Source organism: Alosa alosa, chromosome 24 (genome assembly GCF_017589495.1).
Source record: "Alosa alosa isolate M-15738 ecotype Scorff River chromosome 24, AALO_Geno_1.1, whole genome shotgun sequence".
NCBI classification, from domain to species: Eukaryota; Metazoa; Chordata; class Actinopteri; order Clupeiformes; family Clupeidae; genus Alosa; species Alosa alosa.
The window spans coordinates 16,510,128-16,531,648 of NC_063212.1; the positions used below are offsets into that span (position 1 = coordinate 16,510,128).

The 21,521-nt window shown below is 44.5% G+C and overlaps 1 protein-coding gene across 1 annotated transcript in view; it reads right to left on the minus strand.

The window, feature by feature from the left end:
- Positions 1–21,521, minus strand: part of LOC125289100 (adenylate cyclase type 4-like) — a 37,551-nt gene that overhangs the window by 6,883 nt on the left and 9,147 nt on the right. Inside the window, exons 2-19 of the mRNA XM_048235783.1 lie at positions 14,962–16,389; positions 14,784–14,887; positions 13,142–13,339; positions 7,969–8,130; positions 6,137–6,286; positions 5,865–6,010; positions 5,627–5,738; positions 5,111–5,238; positions 4,425–4,583; positions 4,172–4,328; positions 3,633–3,782; positions 2,374–2,408; positions 2,040–2,099; positions 1,774–1,837; positions 1,424–1,521; positions 807–897; positions 500–634; positions 55–150 (exon numbers count right to left, since the gene is read on the minus strand). Of these exons, the coding sequence (XP_048091740.1) occupies positions 55–150; positions 500–634; positions 807–897; positions 1,424–1,521; positions 1,774–1,837; positions 2,040–2,099; positions 2,374–2,408; positions 3,633–3,782; positions 4,172–4,328; positions 4,425–4,583; positions 5,111–5,238; positions 5,627–5,738; positions 5,865–6,010; positions 6,137–6,286; positions 7,969–8,130; positions 13,142–13,339; positions 14,784–14,887; positions 14,962–15,826 (2,910 nt within the window). The 5' untranslated portion in view covers positions 15,827–16,389. The remainder of the gene's footprint in view (positions 1–54; positions 151–499; positions 635–806; positions 898–1,423; positions 1,522–1,773; positions 1,838–2,039; positions 2,100–2,373; positions 2,409–3,632; positions 3,783–4,171; positions 4,329–4,424; positions 4,584–5,110; positions 5,239–5,626; positions 5,739–5,864; positions 6,011–6,136; positions 6,287–7,968; positions 8,131–13,141; positions 13,340–14,783; positions 14,888–14,961; positions 16,390–21,521) is intronic.

Sequence of the window (21,521 nt, forward strand, 5' to 3'; positions counted from 1 at the left end):
CTCTACATTTACTGTTCAAAATCCCCATCATCCTTAAAAACAGCAAAGACTCACAGGTACAGTGTAGAGGTCGAGGTCTGCTATGGTGGTCACATTCGGAGATGTAGCAGTGAGTGGAAATGAGGAGCAGTTCTGTGCTGGAGCGAAGTACTGGAGGAGAATCAGATAAAACCATACAGACATCAGTGTGTGTGTGTGTGTGTGTGTGTGTGTGTGTGTGTGTGTCTATGCATGTGTGTTTGAGTGACTTAAATAGGTTGGAAATAGGTTGGCATGCATGTGCACTATATGTTTATGTGTGCGTGAAAGTGAGAAAAGAAAGTACTGCAACCAGAAGAGATATGACAGACAATAGGAGAAATACATACTAGATTAGAGAGAGAGAACAACGAGAGAAAGAAAGAAGAGTGAGAGAGAAAATAAATAAAAAGAGAGAGATAAGAGATAGAGAAAGAGGGAGAGAAGAAACAGAAAAGGGGGTGTGGTGTTTGTGACTCACAAGGTTGAGCATGGCCATCAGCAGAGTGACAAGCAGGCAGAAGATGACCAATAGGAGCCTGAGAACCACGCAGAAGATCCCGCCCACTGTACAGTACATCCACCGTATACTATCCGGAATCTTAGTGTACCAACGCTACACACACAAACACACACACAAACACAGAGAGGGAGTGAGAGAAAAAGATATGAATTCATGCCTAGTAATTCAAATGTATCCATCCTTGTAAGTAAAGGCAGATACAGATGTAAAAACATTGTCTGTTATTGACACAATCTTTCAATGAGAACTCTGTATTTGTCCTTACCTTGAAGGTTCCATTGCAAACAAGCAGAAGAACCAACACCAAAAGCTGCACTGGGAAAGTGACTCCATAAGAGACTGCCATGGCCACGTTCCTGATGAGAGATAGAGAGTGAGCGAGAGCGAGAGCGAGAGCGAGAGAGAGAGAGAGAAAGAGATGAGAAGGAAAGAAAGAGAGTGATGAAAACATTGTGTTTGACAACAAGAATGTAGAAAAGATGACAAGAGCATTTAACAAACTATGAAGAAAATCTTGTTTGAAAACATGTCTCCTATATTATGAACGCCGGTCATTATTGGGAAAATAAGTCTCGACAGGGCGAACCAGACGCTCCAGCGCCCTGAAGGGACTTATTTACCGATAATGACCGGCGTTCCATACATTATCTAGCTATACGGCTACTTGCCGAAACGAAAAAATAAACTCCACATGATATGTCTCTCTACATGTATTTGTTACCGTTTCGTCGTGGCTTTTGCTGAGAAACAAATAGTTCGCAACACACGCTGAACTTGAATCAAAAATTCTGAAACAGCTGATCAACCGTTCAAGTAAATGGAGCATTCTACTAGCATTGAGCCGTGATTGAGCCTCTCTCTCAAGATCAAGTCTGAACTCACTTTTCTGAGACCAGCATTTGGACCATAAACATGGTGATGAAGATAACAGCCAGGAAGATGACCGATTCATGCATTCCCTTCAGCTTAATGAGGCGGTACTGAAACAACACAGATGCGCGCGGACACACACACACACACACACACACACACACACACACACACACACACACCACTATTAACACATGGTCCAACAGTTACACAACAAACCACAACAATAACAATATGACACAACAGAAAAATTAAATATTTGCTATGCTACACCACAAAAGCTGAAATCAGTCAAACACCCATTACAGAGAATTTCCAGTACAGCTTCCTTCACAGTAACTGCAGTTAGACTTATACAATACCTGTCTCTCCAGTTTAAGGTCATTGAATAACAGAGTTAAACAATCCATCTTTTTGGCTTTCGTTCTGATGGTAACAGAATAAAAAAAAGGAGAGAGACAGAGAGAGAAAGGAGAGGGGGAGAGATAGATTAGTAAACATCTTTTGGTAAACAATACCAAACATACTTTTAATTGTTTCACCAGAGGGTGAATTTAGACACAATGACATTGATTGACATGTTGACAGAGAATGCATTGTCGCTGTGGCAACAGAAGGCACAACATACTCAGCTGCATCCAGTAGATCCAAAGACTCGACTCGGCCGTCACTAAACATTTGGGGGGAGCTGTCATTGTGTGTGTGTGTGTGTGGGTGTGTGTGTGGTTGTGAGAGAGAGGTTGGTAGCAAGCGGGGAGAAAGGGAGATAGGGAGACAAAGGAAGTAGTGAGTAAGTGAATGACCAAAAAGACATGTTATATTTATGTTATACATGCTACGTCTATCTAATGTATGCATAGATACTATTTTTATATTCTATCATAATGCTATTGCTGGTTTTTGTTGTGTATACTGTATATTTATGCATAATTAAGTGCTACTAGGAGTTCACTCAAACTTACCGGCTGCTGTGAAGGTCTGTCTGTCTGGTTTGACCCTGTAAGAGATATACAATCCAAAGGATTGCAGTATTACAAGGGGGATGAGCTAACATAACAAAATATTAATGTAAAATATTTAAGCAGCGCAATCTTGTAAATGTTTTTGGTTACTGTTATTATTTTGTTAAATTCTATTTAGTCTATTACTAACATTGCTACTTTTTCAAATTTAAGCTATGTGACTTCACTTGATTAAAACTGATAATTGTAATGTTAATGTGATGTTTCTTTATGTCATCCATTGTAAGCCACTTAGGACAAAATCATTCACTAAGAATTATCAACATATAAACATAAACATAAACATAAACATAGGTTTATACATACTGTAGGCCACAGAAACTATAGCAGAAAGGGAAAAGCAGAAAGAAAGGGCAGAGCAGGCTGTACTTCACCATGACACTCATTCACACAGAGCACCTTACCATACCTTACTATGCACAGAGAATCACAGGCTCAGTCCCTGCCTCAGTCATTGTAAGTGCCTCTGATTGATTAATCACCACTATGTGGATACTGTTTTTAGAATTGATTTAGATTAAGTGTTAGTTAGTATAATTTGTATTTTAGTATATTTAGCATATTCTTTATCTTCTACTGTCCTTATTGCTTGGTTGTGTTTTTATATTATATACTTTAATTACTCTTTCTGCTGTTAAAGAATGTGTTTGTGTTGTCTGTATGCTGCTGAGACCTTGAATTTCCCCTGGGGATCAATAAAGTATCTATCTATCTATCTATCTATCTATCTATCTATCAATCAATACAGTAACTATAGCACAGAAAAGTTGTTTAAAGAATGTTTTAAACACAGAGAGCCCCTTTAGGGGTGTCGGAAGGAGGGCTGGGGCAGCCGTGGCCTGCCTGGTTAGGGCTTCAGGCTTGGAACTGAAGGGTTGCCAATTCGATCCCCGACCAGTAGGAAAAATGTGTGCGGGGGAAGTGGTTGAGCACTGCTCTCCCATGCCACGGCTGAAGTGCCCTTGAGCAAGGCACCTAACCCCTCACTGCTCCCCGTGCGCCGCTGTAGCAGGCAGCTCACTGCATCGCGATTAGTGTGTGCTTCACCTCACTGTGTGTACACTGTGTGCTCTGTGTGTTCACTAATTCACGGATGGGATAAATGCAGAGACCAAATTCCTTGTATACGCAAGTATACAGTACTTGGCTTATAAACCTGATTTACATTTACAGGAGGTGAGACAGGTCGGGAGACTCACAGCAGGGCGCATCGCGTGTCTGGAGGTGTGTGTGGCGTCGGGGTGGCTGAGGTCGGTGAAGGGGTTGATGGTCTGCCAGGACTGCAGGTACTGGGACATCCTCACGGAGGCCCTCTGCTTACGGCCGCTCACGGTCAGAGTGTAGGAGGCCTGGAGACACACACAGGAGTGAATGATAGCACACAAACACACAAAGAAACACAAAAACAGACAAACAAACAAACAAACAAACAAATGTGAGGGTGAGGGGGCACTATAAACACACACACACACACACACACACACACACACATCTAACCATGCACAGACCCCATGCACCACATACAGTGTGTAAACAAACACACACACACACACACACCAAAGTACAACCCACAAACAATTTGACACATATCTAGGGTTGAATGAGTACGTACATGCCATACACACACACAAAAACACACACACACGGTGTGAATGGTGCATACACACACATACAGTACACACAACAACTACTGTATTCAAAAGCCATTCTTGCGTTGACAAACACACTCCAAGCATACCTCGGGTTTTTTGACAGTGTCGTCCTCAATGTGGGGGTCAATGACCAGGAAGGTCCTCCTGCTCTGCAGGTAGGAATCTCGAGTCTCCCCGTTCCCCTCCTCCACTTGGTACGCCCCGTTCAGGTGCCTCAGAGTCTCCTCTGTGATGTGGACCCTCCTGAAGCCAGAAACACACACACAATATACACTACACGTTATACAATATTCACACACAGACACAAACAGACACACACACACACGCACACATTATTACCCAGGCAACCCCCCCGACTCCATATGATTTGCCAGCGTCACGTCATGTGACCAGACGTCATACTGCCACTTCTGCAGACCAATCACGCCACAGAGGACATTGCCAGTGTGCACGCCCACACGCATGCTGATGTCCACGCCAGTGGCCTCTCTCAGTTTACTGCACAGAAAGACAATAAAAAACCAATAAAAACAAAAACCTAATAACACACACACACACAAACTCTCACACCACACCAATGACCTGACAAAGAATGCGTCCAGTCCATATCAGAGACGGTAACTTTGTAGGATGCTGCCACAAGACTTATCTGTGCTCATGAACTAGTGAATTAGGGTTTTTATGAACCATGACCAAAGACCTAGTCAAATATGCTTATCTGTTCACGTTGGCATACTTATGACTAATACACAGTATGCTATTTTGTTCAGCATTAATTATAATTAATAATTATAATTTGACTCTCTGACAGTGACTTTGAGCATGGACTTATCTAGGGGAGGGAGGGCTGGGTGGAGTAAGGCGCACTTGAGGGCGGTGATGTGATTGGATGACCTCTATAGGGCAGTGATGTGACTTGCTGAACTCGCTTGGTGGCAGTGATGTAATTGGCTGACGTTTCTACAGGGCAGTGGTGTGATTGGCTGAACTCTCTACAGAGCAGTGAGGTGATTGGCTGAACTCACTTGATGGCGGTGCACATGTCCAAGCCCATCTTGACACAGTGGCGCGCGTGATTGGGTTTGGGGTACGGCAGGCCGGACACGCAGTAGTAACAGTCCCCCAGAATCTTAATACGCAGACACTCATTCTCCTGAGAAGAAAGAGAGATGGAGAGAGCGAAAGAGGCAGAGAAATGGAAAGAAAGAATGTCAGGAACAAGTGTAGGAGAAAGTTACATCCAGCTCTATTCTCAAAAATAATTAGATGGCTTTGGAATGTTTCAAACAATTAGATCACATTCTCCCTCTCTATCTTGTTGATATTTTATTCCAAAATTCACTGCATCCTTTGAGAGTAAAGCATGACTGGATATATAGATATATATATCCAGTCATATATATATATATATCTTCTATAATTCTAAGCTCTGATTCCATTATGATGAACTCTCTTTGATTTCAGGTACACCTTGCTTAAATCTGATAAAAGACTTTATGTGCAATGCGTGGAAGGGGTGCCTTTATGTGCAGTGCTCTCACCTTGGCAATGTCGTCGAAGCGGCCGAAGAGCTTGTTGAGCACTGCTACCAGCTCCTCAGGGGTGCAAGTGCTGGCCAATCGCGTGAAGCCGACAATGTCAGCGTACAGGATGCTGCAGAGCAGAGAAGTGACAGGAAATGGAACAAGACATACAAGACATGAGAGGAATTTACACATACTGTGTGTGTGTGTGTGTGTGTGTATGTGTTTGTGTGTTTGTGTGTTAGTGCCTCTGTACCTGACGTCTTTGTGTTGGCGGATGTAGAGGCTGTGGAAGTTCTGGCCTCTGTCTTGTCTGGGCTGGTTCTCTGACAGGCGTTTGGTCACCTCCGCCTTTATCTCCATGGCGATGGAGCGGGGCAAAATGGACAGCAGCAGACGTTCCTTTATGACCACAGGCAGCACAATGTTAGAGTGTTCACAATATACAGTTTGTATGTGTGTGTATGTCTATATATGTGTGTGTGTGTCTGTGTGTGTGTGTGTGTGTGTGTGTGTGTGTGTGTGTACCTGTTTGTGTTTCTGCAGAGCCAGATGGGAGCGAGTAGTGCTGAACGTCTCCCGATCCTTGTTACACTTCCTGGTGGCCCGTTTGGTGAGACACATGTGGTACACCCCCACGCCGTTCACACACGCAAACAGCACGGCGTTGGCCACCAACTGACCAGATATAGACAGAGAGAGAGAGTGTATGTGTGTGTGTGTGTGTGTGTGTGTGTGGTGGGGGTGGTTATGAGATGGAGGGAGCAAAAGTCAATGAGAGAGGAGAGAGGTCGAAAAAGGAAAACAGTAGGGACAAATAGAGAGGAATGAGAAAGAGAGATAAATGAAAAAAGAAAGGGATAGATGAAAGGAAGACAAAGGGTGGGAGGGAGAGAGGGAGCCCATTAGAAATAAATAAAAGTACTTTAGACATATTCAGACATCACATTTTAGTGCATTATTGTAACAGACACCTGATGATCACACAAGATGAAAGGGTTGAAGTCATAATATTTGGAATTCATATTCTTTTTTTTTTTCATAATAAAGAAACTGTAGAGGTCTATGTGTTTCACTTCTGTATAGTTAATGCATTATGGTGTTTAGTTATATTGCTATACATTTATGTATTACACATTTATGACACACATGTATGGCTTGATGTTGCATTGTCTTACAAGTTTACACATGTTACAGGATACTGACCAAATGCAATATATTTTAACACAGAGGATTGGGATTTAAAATAGCATTAGTCCTGACATGCTTTGAATAAGCTGAGAGGCAGGCAAATGCTCCTGGTGTGTGTGAGCGTGGTTACTCATGGTTCGGAGAGGCTGCCGACGTGCTAGGGAACAGGTGAGGCCCACCCTCTTCACCCTCTCATTTGCATCCTTTTGTCTATGACGTTTCTACTGCGTGCTATGAGTCTTTTGTGCAGAGATTATTCCATACAAACAGAACTGGACAAGATGCTCTCTTGTGTATATGTTGTGTATATGTGTGTGTGAGCACATGTAATGTATATGTATGCGTGTATGTGTATGTGTGTATGTGTGTATGTGTCAGAGAGAGGGGGTGGGTAACAATAGTACCCACTATTTACCTATCTAACTGTTGATCATTTGCATCCCTTTGCATATGACATTTCCACCTCGTTTCTCTATTCTCTTTAAAGCTTTCATACCCTTTGGACTTCCTCACACATCATAAAGAGAGACAGACAGATGCCTTTATTACTGTATTCCATGGGGGGGAAATTGAATTGCCATAGCAACCAGATACATTAAAACCCAAAAGTCAACAGATACATATACACAGTGGCTAAGGTGAGCAACGTTAATGAATAGATAAGTGGCGGCTAGCGACTGATAAAATGGTTATAAATAAGGTAGAGATAAGGGCATAAAGTGCATCGTAGTGTGAAAAAGAGCAAAGCGATTAGAATGGTAAAAAAACAAGTTACAATAATACATCTTAAGGTAAGTCCTGATTTTAAAAACAGCCCTGATGTATTCAAGTGTGTGGTAGTCAGGCAGTGCTGACGTGCGGAGAGAGGGTAGTTAAGTAAGGGATAATGTCGGTCAATATTGGAAAATTAGACCTGAGAGGGCAAACAGATTCCCTATATAAAGCGGAGTGAGTTTAAAGACCCATCTGTTCAACTTACACTTTAATTAATTCTCTTACAGAGTTATAGTTTGTATGTTTATGTTTTTGTTCATTGTTGATATTGTTGTTATTGATATTATGCGTTATTGTTATTATTTGATATTGTGCGTGTGCGTGTGTGTGCACGCACTTGCGCGTGCGTGTGTGTGCGCGCGCGTGTGTGTGTGTGCGTGTGTGTGTGTTTCTACCTGCACCGCCAGGTCAGGCATCTCGGGCGTGACGACAGGGACGTAAATACTGATAATGATGACGTGGGACACACTGGTGCCGATGCCCACGGCCAGGGCCCAGGACACGGGCAGAGGAAGCACCGTGTACACACTCAGAGATAGGAAGATGAAGAACGCCACCTGCACCAGGAGGGGGGTCGGGGGTTGGGGGGGGGGAGAGAGAGAGAGAGAAAGATTACAAATGGTCTTGTTATGTGTTATTGTACGTTTCTATCAACACTGGCTTTGGCAACACTCCTCATATAGTCATGCTAATAAAGTAACTTTGAATTTAAATTTGAGAGAGAGAGAGAGAGAGAGAGAGATGGCCCTGGTACAAACATTAACTTGTTTCAACAAATGGTCTTCTCAGTGACTTGTCAAGTTAAACTATGGTAGTTAATATTAAGAAGAATTCTCCAGAATGGGCCTCACTCACATAACAATCAGAGGTCAGGAACAATTTTTTCAGGAACAAAAAGTGCCAGAGGCTTCTAGCTACAGCCACTGTAATCTGTCAGTTAGGGATAGGTTTTAGTAAAGATAATTTTGGTGTCTTTGGTCTTACTATAAAAACTGGATGTGATATGATTATGATCTCTTTTATCAAAAACACTAAAAACCCATATTATGTTCATGGTATTTGCCGTGGTTTGTCAAAATGGGACATTTTCACAACTACCTGCTTACATTAATGATGGAATGCCACGACTGGTTGCTATTCCAAACCACAAGCATGAAAAAAATCCACATGTTGGGATTCAATCAATTCATTCAGATATCATTAAAAAAAACTTCAGTTTGCAGCTTTTAATTTGTAGTCCCCACTCTTATCGCGTTTCTCCAGACATTACATTTGGTTTCAGTTGGGCTTTGAAATCGACTTTCCTTAGTTTCAGGCAGGGGCGTCGCTAGCTATTTAAAACATTCGGGGCTAGAGCCCAGAAGTTAGTGTCCTTTTTGTCCGGGGGTTTTCTACCCCAAGAGATTTTGAAAATCGGGCTGATGAACATGAAATTTTAACCTACTTTGAGAATGAAAAGGAAGGCCAATCGTAATGACTCAAGTCACGGCATTCTGAATATTTTGATGTTAAGACCGTGTAAGGAGAACGTCTCTTCTGCCAAAGTGCACCACATACAACACCCAAAATATGACATTAAAATAGCCTGTAGAATAAACATCGTCATGCACCTCTGTCAAGTGCACAGGTGTGAGCGTTCGTCTCGGGATAAACATTTGGACGTCATCACATTCAATTAATGGGCTATGGGTGCCTTGAAAGCAATGCATTTGGGTTGTGTATCACGAACTTTTGCCCAAAGAAAAAGTTCCATTCTGTCAAAATCAAGCCCAGCATGCATTGCTTGGAAGCCCCCTCAAACGAGGTCAGGTTTACCATATTTACTGCGCATGTGACCATAATTCAATAGTAGGCCTAAATCACGATATATTGAAACTGCAGTCTTGTTTATTATCGCTATGTATTTCAAATGATCACTGAAAGTATAATATTGGACACAATTACTGGATTGGTGAAGGGGAATAGCTTGATGTTAGGTATTATAGCCAAAGTCCGTCTGTGAAAACCGCTCGCTCCTCATTCATTCAACTCTGCTCAACTTTTGCCGCTTGCTCCGCTCAACTCGCTGCTGAAGGTCACATTCGACAGTTTCTTGGAATCATACCAACGTCAGTGAATGAATAAGTCTGCACTGCTAACCTGTGGTAAAAAAGACTGGCGCAACTACTATACTGTCATGTAAACATTTTTTTGTTGGTGGTGAAGAATGTGATTCCATTCTACAGAACCAAACGTAAGTTAGTGTCTCTTTCTAGTTATTCAAACAAAGTGTCCTTCAAGTTAGTGAGGCAGTGGTAGCTAGCTAGTAACATCAGACCAGCATTGATCAACGTTGTCTTTGAGGGCTGCGTTTCACGAACCTGAGCTGATCGAAATGTCCTCCTGGGTTGCGGGAGATGATGACACACTGTAAGTTTCCACTTCTTGTCCCTGCTCTGCCATTTTTTTTTTCTAAAGAAACTTACATCCATTTGTCCTTCTGTACACTTATTTCCTTAAGGCTGGTTAGTAGAAGCACGAAACAACAATGCGTAATAGCGTAGAGGCAGTGGCGTAACTATAGTAGGTGCAGCAAGTGCAGTCGCACCAGGGCCCGTGACCTCCCGGGGCCCGTCGCTAGTTTTAGAACTTCACCATTAAGAATCAAACTATCAAATAAAAACGGCTAAATCAAATTACCATCTTGTCGTCATACTGTTTCGCCAGAGTATCTTTCTTTCTACTGAGATGCAGCAAGGATTTCTGGGTAGGCTAAGTGATTTGTTGTGATTTTTTGAATGGATGGTGGCTGCACATTTCAGTCATCGTTCCGACCAAAATGCCCTTCAAACACAAGAGCGGCTTCAAGAAGCGGCAGGAGCGTAAAGAGCAAGGGGAAAGGGTGTACTGCTCTCATGTTGTTTCTGACATTGGCTTTGACTGTTGCAACAGCTGAGCGATCTTTTTCCAAACTCAAACTTTTCTTTTTCCAAACTCAAACTTATTAAGCGATCTTTTTCCAAACTCAAACTTATTAAGACCTATACCTAAGGAGCAGCATGGGGCAGTAGAGGCTCAGTGGGTTAGCTATCATGTCCTTTGAAAATACGAGAGCCAGAGCATTAAATATTGGGAACATCGTTGACGATTTTGCACAACGATAGGCTCGTAAGATGGCCTTTTTCTAATGGCCTAATTCACGCATATTGAGGATTGTATGGATATGAATGATTTTATTTGGTTTCTGCACGGTTAAATAAGTTAGGCTACTTTAAGTTTTGTTTCTGCGCAGTGCGAGTTTATAAGCAAGCAATCTACACTTGCAGATTCAGCAGAGGGTTGAAAAGGCGCATTGAGCGCATTGAGTGTTCCCATAATTCCATGCGAGTTGATGTTAATGCAGTAATATTAGATTACCCTGGCCTGCAGGCTGTTAATAAAATTATTTTTTAATGTTTTCACATGTAATGGATCCTATGTAGTCGTGTGTTTTTTATTTGAAATTGTAATCTGTAACTACTAAACTACTTCGGTGCCTCAGGCCCTTTGCATAAACAATTGAAGTCACCCTTAATGTGTATTGCATGTATCAGAGCTAATTCATCCTGGGCCAAAGAATGTAGGTATGTGGCCCGCAGAGCCCACAAGCACCTGGGCCCACCATTGATTTACTACACCACTGTGCAGAGGAGAAGGCACTTGATTTTGCAACAAATGATTCTAAACCTGCCCAGATCATGTCAGATTTTCTTGCGCTGCTGTGAATGCACACAATGGATACAAAAGTCTCTCCTGCGGGGCTATTTATTTCATTCACGATTAGAGTTTTTGTTGTTGACGGCCCATAGATCCGCGGTTATCCCCAGAGAATCCGGGGCTATAGCCCCGAATGCCCAGGTCTCACGACGCGCCTGGTTTCAGGTCACTTAGTTTGAAAGGAAGACCACCAGGTTGACCTCTGGTAAACTTCAACCCTAAAGGTGTGTTTACCCTTGCTGACTCAAGTGCCATTGTTAGTCAATGTGTGTGAAATTGGAACTCTGTCTAGCAGAGCATGTCTTTGATCACGTTCCATGTCTTTGTTCTTGACATTGTTGGAAAATGTGTGTCAGTGGCTGGGAAGAAATGAGAATGCCCTACAGTACCTTGTGGAGCTGACTATAATAAGAAGAGGTATGAATGGGGCTCTGTAACAAAATTCAGATTTGATACATGTCTGACAGATTGAATAGCCACTACAGAATAATAATACTTGATAATACTAGATGTTCATAGTGCACACACACACTAATTGTCTGTCTGTCTGTCTGTCTGCCTGTCCAACACACCCACACACTCATACACACTCTGGCACACACAACCATACACACACACACACTCTGACAGGCCCGGAGTGGGTAATCGGGAGAATTCCCGGTGGGCCGCTTCACTTTTGGGCCGGTCGAAGGAAAAATATTGACATTTGCAACGTTAATCTATCTTCTCTTAAAGTTGGCTATACACACGTTCGCATTCTATGCCTAACACCGCAGCCTCTGCATGGGTTGTTCTCCCCTCCCAAGAGTTAATTGGTTGGGTCCATATAGCCCGTCTTTTCTAAAAAGTTTTCTCAGATACCAGCCGGGCCGGCCCTACCGTAGTGATAAGCGTCAGGGAGGATGGATGGTAGAAAGAAGCCATGAGGGACTGCAAAGGCCAGGTAAAAAAGACGAAAAGTATTGGAGGAAAATGCTGCCAAATGTGCCAAGCTTCCAGATTTTTTTTGAAGAGGGCAGACATAAGTGGCAACTGGTAAAGAGAGATAGCCATGATTATAGCCGTGTAATTATTGGGATAATACTGGACGTTGTAGCGTTGTCAACCTATTCACAAGCAACATCGCTATTAAATTAATTAAAATATTAGACTTTTTGTATCATCCAATATGGCGATTCATAGACTTCATAGTATGCAAATATTGATAACAAAACTCAAGCTTGATCTGTATGCAGTAGCCTAGGCCTAAAAACAAAAGTAGCCTCTGAGCAGCAGATCAGCCAGTCCCCTGCTGAAAATGATCAGCCCGAAATTAGCTATGACTACAGGGACAAGTAGGAAGGATAATAGAGTTAACCATATGAATTAAAGTTATTTTATGTACGAAAGAACAGTATATGACAGCAGTTGCTACGTGATCAACCTATATGCCTTGTTTGCTCAGAAGTGGGTGTGGTAAAGGAGCAAAATCACCAAACAACATGATAGCTGACCCATGCAGAAAAAACATGCAAACAATAGTTCAATATGCCTCTTAGTGGAATTGTGGGATACATTTCAAATGCTTTATTTCTTCCTTCCTGTTTTTGTTAACTTATTAACCTATCCTTGTGGAATATTGGTAGCCTATAATAAAAACTACAGGATAGTAAGAGCTGAAATGTTGCTTTATTTATCTAATTTCCACTACCACTAAAAAAGAGGGCCGGTTTTGGGCGTGAAACTCCCGGGCTGAAAAGTGGCCCCACTCCGGCCCTGCACTCTGACACACTCACACATACACATACACATACACAAACACACACACACACACACACACACACACACACACACCTGTTCCCAGGCGGTGACGGGCCCTCCGGTGAAAGTGAAGACCATGGCGGTTGTGTAGAGGCCGGCCCAGACGGACAGGGCCAGCAGGGTCCCGCAGCGGCGCACCACTGACTGCCAGGGCAGGCTGGCCAGCAGCAGCACACACACGCACAGCAGCACACACACCACCGCCAGCGCACCCACATGCACCCGTATCAGCTGAGAGAGGACAGTAGAGGAGGAGGAGGAGGAGGAGGAAGAGGAGAGGGAAATACAGGAGAGGAGAGAGGAGGAGTGGAGGAGAGTGGTGAGAAGAGGAGAGTGGAGGAGAGAGGGATGGAGAAAAAGAGAAGAGGTGTGAGGAGAGGAAAGCGGAGGAGGAATGGAGGAGAGTGGTGAGGAGAGGAGAGGAGAGAGGGATGGAGAAAAAGAGAGGAGAGGTGTGAGGAGAGGAGAGGGGAGGAGGAATGGAGGTGGTGAGGAGAGGAGAGGAGAGGTGAGGAGATGAGGTTAGGAGAGGTGAGGAGAGGAGAGGAGAGGAGAGGAGAGAGGAATGGAGAAAAAGAGAGGAGAGGTGTGAGGAGAGGAGAGGTGAGAAGAGAGGAGAGGGGAGGAGGAATGGAGGTGGTGAGGGAGAGGAGAGGAGAGAGGGATGGAGAAAAAGAGAGGTGAGGAGATGAGGTTAGGAGAGGTGAGGAGAGGAGAGGAGAGGTGAGTAGATGAGGTTAGGAGAGGTGAGGAGAGAGGAGAGGAGAGGAGAGAGGGATGGAGAAAAAGAGAGGAGAGGTATGAGGAGAGGAGAGGTGAGAAGAGAGGAGAGGGGAGGAGGAATGGAGGTGGTGAGGGAGAGGAGAGGAGAGGAGAGAGGGATGGAGAAAAAGAGAGGTGAGGAGATGAGGTTAGGAGAGAGGAGAGGAAGGAGGAGGATGGGGGAGAGGGAGGGAAAGAGAGGAGATGGGAGGAGGAGTGGAGGAGAGTGGTGAGAATAGGATAGGTGATGAGAGAAGAGGAGAGAGGAGAGAGATGAAAAGTGGGCAGAGGTGAGGAAGAGTGGAAGGGAGTGATAAGGAGAGGGAAGGTTAGGTAGAGGTGGAGAAGGGGTGAGATGAGTTGAAGAGGGGAGCAGGTGAGAGGAGAACAGAAGAGGAGGACAGGTGAGGTGATCAGGAGATGAGAAGAGAAATGATGAGAGGAGAGAGAAGAGGAGGAGGAGGGTTTGGAAGAGGAGAGACATATGGAGAAATACAGAGAACAAGAGAAAGGGAGGGTAGATAAAAAGGAAGAGAGGGAGAGAAGAGACAAAGATTAAAACAAAACAAAAATTAAAGCCATGTATTCTACTGTAATTGCTGTTTCTTTGACTAAGGACACCGGTTCTCATGACTACTTCAGTCAGTACCACCTTAGTCTAATTATACATACTTCGAACATACAGTACGTAAGATGAACATGGACATGGTCAGCAGTTAAATTTAACCAATGGACTCATTTACGAATTTTTATTTTTTAATTGTATTAATTTGTACAAGTAAAGTGCTTTGTTTTGCACTTTGTGCATGAGAATGTACTTTAATAAATAATAATAAAACAAATAATAAAATAATAAAACTTAACTTACTTTTCTTGCTTAAGAGGGAGGAGAAGGGGAATGAGAGTGACTCACCCTGTGTGTGGCGGGGATGATGATGATGATGGTCACGCAGAAGAGGATGGTCAGCACAGTGCCCGTCACCATGGCAGGCGTCTCCTCCTGGCAGGAACGCTTCCCTGCACCCCAGCAACAGCAGCCATGTTCTCTGGATGTCTCAGCGGTTGAGGGTCGCCGCCGGCGGCCTTGTCACAGGTCACCACCACCTTGCTGTCACCGCCGCCGCCAGCGTTGACAGCAGTGGAGTCCCCTGTGGCTGGGTAACTGTCCGACGAGACGGTGTTGGCATTCCCGTCGGAGAGCACCACAGACCTCTCAGTGGGGTTTTTAGAGCGGTCACTCAAGCTGCTGTCCTTCAAAGAGGCCGTGCTGGGGGTCAGTTCACCCACAGAGCCGCTGCTATTTGTCCCGGTGCTGTCGTTTAACGAGTCCGAGCAGGGGTCAGAGCTGCTGCCTTGCGTTGGGTCAGAGACTGTTTCCGCGTGGTCGGCGGGGGGCTGGGAGGACAGGGGAGCTACTGGGCCAGTGCCGGTCGCTGCAGGGTGTCCATCGGGCGAGGGCTGTTCCGGTCGAGCGTCTCGGTGAGACCAGCGAGCCTGGAGGGGCTCTGAGGCCTGCTCCACTCGGGCCACGCCCACCTCGATGTAGGGGCGTGCGTCGGTGGGTGACCTGCCGATGTCCTCCCGTGTCCTGTCAAGGTCATCACTGAGAGACTCAGAATTGCCCGGGTGTATCCGACTGCTGGCGTCAATGTGCTCTTTTACTCTGTCTGTACTAGTTCGGATGTCACGGCTCTGTACTGTGACGTCATCGCTAGGAGTCCTGACATCATCAGCATGAGTCCTGATGTCATCAGACTGAGTCATGACATCATCACTGTGTGCCAGTATGGCGCTAGGTGTGTGGCGGTAGTCTCTGTGGAGTCCGGTGAGGTCTGACAGTTCCAGCATAGTGTTGATGTTGGAGCCGCTGTCGTCTCCACAGGTGCTGTATGGCTTCTTAAGTTCCCCCGCGGCCTCTCCCGCCATCTCCAGGTAGCCTTGGGGGTCACCTTGCATGGTAAGCTCACTAGAGTGTATGTGTTTTGCTCTGTGGATGTGTGAATGTGTGAGAACCAATCCGTCTCCAGCTGTGTGACTAACTGAGGTTAGTAGGTTTTTATGACGGACTGACTGTGTCTGTCTGTGTCTCTGTCTGTCTGAGTGCCTGACTCACTGGCAGGTCTGCACTGTCTTTGTCACTCTCTCTGTCTGTGCACCAGTGTCTGTCTGTGTTCTGTTTGTCTATCTGTCTGATTATTCAGATTTTCTTCTGTCTGCGTCTTTCTGTATTTACTACATTTACTGCCTCTATGTGTTCCTGTCCTGTTCCGTCTTCACTACATAAATAAAAATAAATAATAAGAATTAAATAGAAAAGGCTTCAGTTTAGAGTTTGAATAAATCCAAACATAAATCCAGTCACATGTCTTTTTCACTTCTGTTGAGCAAGAGCACTGATGAAATGGGTGGAGATCTCTTGTTTTTCTTACAGCTGGCTTGCCCGATGAGTAGCGTGCTTCTTAGATGATACACGGCTTAGCTTAGCTTAGCTTGTCCTGTCGTAATCATTACTTCAAACCCTTCAAAAACAAATAAACAAGCCACTTGGTTAGAGTTTTTTAGGGAAACAGCATACAAACAGCAAAACAAAGGAAACAAATAAAAACAACCCACTACATTACTTCAACTGCTTCATTCCCTACATATTCACTACATATATCAGTGACATGAAACCACATGAACAAAGCAGATTGAATGAATTTGTGGACTTCCAGCAGGAAGTTGCTATGTATTTCTACCATGAGAACACAGACAACGGCGAGACACTGTACTCAAATTAAAACAGTGTAACGGCGTGGGCTCGTTCACACCATCACATAATGAGGGACAAGAAACAGTTGTAAAGAATAATAATTTATTTAAAGAAGTGCAATCAAATCAGGTCAATAATATGTGTCTAGGGTATGTTGGTGCAATGTGGCATGCGTGGATGTGGTGAGCCGCCTAGCAGATCGAGTATCAGGATGTTAGCTGCAAAAGGAAGAAAATTCATTAAGATAGAGTGAGATGAAGAATGATAGAGCCGTGTCCATTGAAGGAAAGAAGTCAAATAGTGCCTATATGAAAGGAAAGAGTGCCCAATTGAGGTAAAGAGAGAAGCCCCCTTTTATAGCCAACCCCTAAGTGCAGGTGGTAATAAGGCACTTTAGGCTGCCTAGGACACCTTGTACCTAGCACTGTCCGTGCACTGACTGCACTAGACCCATAGGGCCGTGGTTTGCACCCAGGTGGAAGTCACATCTCCCTTCCTAAAAGGTTTCAAAGCAAACCAAAAACTAAGCTCCTGAAACAAACAACCACCTGTTCACACATACAAACCCCTCCCTAGATCGAAGCCTTTGGGCTGGGGAGAAAGAATCAGAAGGGAAAACAGGCAAGCGTGAAAGCAGTGGAGGAAGATAGAAAAAAAAAAAAACAGAATTAAACTCCAGACAAAGCATCAGCAACAACATTGTCTTTGCCTCTGATGTGCTTTATCCTTAGTGGATATTGTTGAAGAATTAAAGCTCCAGCATAATCGTTGGTTCTGATTCTTCATTAGATTAATAAAGACTAGCAGGTTGTGATCCGTGTAAACCTCTATTGGAGTTAAGAAAGAGCCAAAGGTACACCTCGAAGTGTTGAACAGCTAGGATTAAGCTGGCTTCACGCTCAATAGTGGAATAGACTTCGCTGATGGCTGATTAAACTTCTTAGAAGTACCCAACAGGGTGCTCTACACCGTCAGATCCCAACTGCAACAGGGCACCTCGCCCACTCTCACTGGCGTCCAACGGCAACACTGAAGGGACAATCAAAATTAGGGCCCGGAGAGAACAGGGGCAGAAGCAAGCAGACACTTCACATTATCAAAGGCCCTTTGAAAGTCTAGTGAAAAGTTCATTAATCTGTTTTAGATGATTAGCAGTTATTACTATAAAGAACCAAATCATCGATGTAGCATTACAGCCGCGTATCCCAACTAAGCGCAATTAATGAAGCCGTTGAAATGTGGAGGCAGCATTCATGACCCCAAAGGCATGACCTGGTACTGCAAGAAATTGTCAGGTGTTCCAAGGCGAGATAACTCTTTAGCCCTAGCGTTAGAGGGACCTGCCAGTATCCTTTAGAAGGTCAAATTTACTCCGCATTACCTAGCCGACCCAACCACGATCCACACAGTCATGCATAGCGTGGTAATGGATAACAATCAGGTTTTGTTACTGAATTAAATTACGCCTATAATCAGTGCAGAACCGGTCACGTTCGATCACAGTTTTATTAACCAACAGACAATGGAGCTCCAGGGACTAAAGCTAGAGTTCAGCAAGATTATTGGCTGAGGTAATCAACCTCTTTTGCAACAATTCCCTTTTCCTTGAATTGACCGCGATAAGGCGTGCTGCTTGATGGGCAAAGGCTACCAGCCAGCGTCTATATCATGTTCAATCACAGATGTACCGAGGAAGAGGCGTCCAGGAAAGAGACTAGGAAAGGACTCAATCAACCCAATGATATCTGCCTTCTCTAGATCAGACAAGTAGGAGATGTAGAGCGGGTCTTCCAGAGCAGAGTTTTACTTGGCGAGCCCTCCTACAATAAGCCTCGCGGCCGGACCCCTCACCCCCTCATCAAACTCTTCGCATGGGATCCAGAGAGCGCAACCCATTGCAAAACAGACGGAGTTCTGAATCACTAAAGCTCTAATTGGAGTGGTAGTAACTAAGCAACAACTGTAGATGGCACAGATGAAAGAGCAAAAGGTTTAACAGATTGATGTGACAAACTTGTGCACCTTCTTCCGCTGCTCATTACTAATGAGATAATTATGGTCAGGAAGGAACGAAATCTCATGGGGCGCTATACTTAGCAGAAAGGGACTATTCACAAAAGAGGCAACAAGGCGGGCTTTGTAGGTTAAAGCTACCCGATTGTTCAGCCTTCGGTTAAAAGACGTTGCATCTTTACACTGTAGAGCTTTACCCAGTTTCACGCTAGCAAGCTGCTCTAGCCTCATACAACCGATAAGCGGAAGCCACTAACGCAATCCAGCACATTAACCGGGGCCTCAGCTGCACACCACTCATCAGCCAAAACAGCCCGTTGGCCACTCACGCATGACCAAAAAACAAGTTCGTAGGGTTGAAGCCCGGTGGCTCTCCTGGACCACCTCTCTAATTGCCAAGAGTAGCCAGGGAGACCCTCCTCCCAGTCAGACCCAAGCTCAACACAGTAAGACCAAGATAAGAGACTTCAAAGTCTGATGAAATCGCTCAAGGGGCACCCTGACTTTGATGAGATGGTGCTTGAGATGTTGTGTTTGGTTTCAGTTGTTCTAATGCCCTAGAGAACTGTTTTGACATAAAAATTGGAACCTTGATCCTCTGGAATGACATTTGAATTCCAAAAATAGACCTGAAGTTAGTAAGAGCCTTCAACACTGACTTAGCGGTAATGGACCTTAGTGGATAAGCTGACGGGTATCGTGTGGACTGGCATTACAGTTAACGAAGCTATGCCCCCTTTGAAGAGGCAAGGGACCCAATGCAATCAACAATAAGGTGCTCAAAGGGGGTTGACACAGCAGGGATTGATGTAAAGGGAGCAACGGAATCTTCTGATTCGGGCTTTGCCGGGTCAATTCGACACATATGACAAGATCTTAACATAAGAAGAGACATCTTTTCTCAACTTTGGCCAAAATAATCGACGACAATTCTATCATGAGTCTTTAAGACTCCAGTATGTCCTGCTACGCCATTATGCTACTAGGGTCTAACACAGCATTCCGAACTTATGTGGGACAACCACCTGCACAACAGTGTTGGAAAAAGTTTCTTGTTGAAACACATATAGCCTACATAACAAAGCCATCTTGCATGAAATAGGTTGACACATTATCAGGACTGTCTTGAGCAGCCAAAGCAAACAAAGGTTCAAAGAGAGGGTCAGCTGACTGCTCATTAATCAGCTCCACGCGGAAACCTTGAAACAAATGTGGCAAGGAACAACTTTCAAACCTACCAGTATTTAATAGAGTAGATGGTGACTCACTACCACTCACCTCCACAGGAAGGACTATCTAACAGACTCAATGGCAATGATCTGAACTTTCATCACCCCAGTGGTGTACCAGGTTAGTAAGCGGTGCTCTCTAGCTCCCTATTGGTACGCTTTAAAGAACCACGGTCATCAGGAGACAAAGAAAAGTGTCCTTTAAACACCATCAGGGTCAACACCACGGTTAAGCCATAGCACGAGTGACGGCGCATGCTGGAAAGACATCAAGATGCCACCTAGAGCACCAATCAGGCTTATTGCAGTTCAGCCAAAGACGGTGACAATAGGGGAGAAACGGTGGTGTTAGCCCACATCTTGACCCAGCCAAGTCATTGCCAAAATAAATGAATACCTTGTATAGGAGAGATGGACTAACTCCAACCACCACATCACCAATACTGACCAGCTCAGAGGAGGACAGATGAACTCTAGTAATGGCAACTGCACAGGAGCCATTTCAAAACCTCTTGATCAACACCTGTGTTCCAGTGTCAGTACTGGCAGACAAAGGCAACACACCAGAAAGCAAAATGACTGGAGCAGCCCCCAGTGTCTCGGTATCACGAACCAGCACACCACCTGATTTATCAGGCGAAAAACTAAACCATCTGTTACAAATGGGGCATAGTCGGTGTCAAGTTTTACTTTTGCCTACTTCGGTAGCAACCACAGGGCCAGCATTTGTAACTGTGTTCAAATATATCATCAGCAATAAAGCCGCCACTAGGCCAAAACCCTTTGTGTGTTTACCACTCTTCCTCTGAGGGGCATTCGAACTTGCTTAGCCTGGTTTTCTTCCAAGTGGAAACAAAATTACTTCAGTCTTACCCGACCGATGGAGGGCGTTTGAAGCTGTGAGAGAATGGACTGTCACGGTGAGGACTTATCACCATCTCCAAATTGATTTTCCCTATGAGGCAACCACTTTCGCCTATTCTGGAGGACTACGATTATAAGGAACACGCTTGTGTGTGAGGACAAACTTTGTCCCCTCCAGAACAGCAGCATCATTAATGTTTTTCACTTCTTGTTCAGACAGATAAGAGCCACGATCTCAGGGGACACAATTCATAAATCCTCCAAGAGGACTAGTTGTCTCAACCTCTCTTGGACTCTGCTCTTTTGGGAAATGCACCACCTGTTGAACAAGCTCTGCTTTTCATTGAAAACTCAACGAATGTCTGCTTTATCTGATCTTTTTGCATTCCTAAATCTTTGGCGATAAGCCCAGGGGACGAGTCTCACGCGATGGAGAACAGCATTTTTCACGACCTCATACCGTGCAGCCTGTTCATCACTAAGAGCAGCATATACCTCCGTCGCCTTCCCTGTGAACACACATTGCAATAAAAGAGGCCAGTCAGCTTTAGGCCATTTAAGACTGGTCGCTACCCTCTCGAAATGGGCAAAGTAGCTCTTTACTTCCTTTTTAGGAAAAAGGTGGCACGAGGCGGATGTTCCTGCTAACATCTAGAGGAGGTGGCTGAAAAGGCTCAGTTTTCCTGAACTCCAACTCAAGCTTCTTCATCTCAAGCTCATGTTCCATGTGCCTGATTTCTAGTTCTTGCTTGAGTGCAGCCTCTTGCAGTGCAAGCTCCCTCTCCCTCCCCCA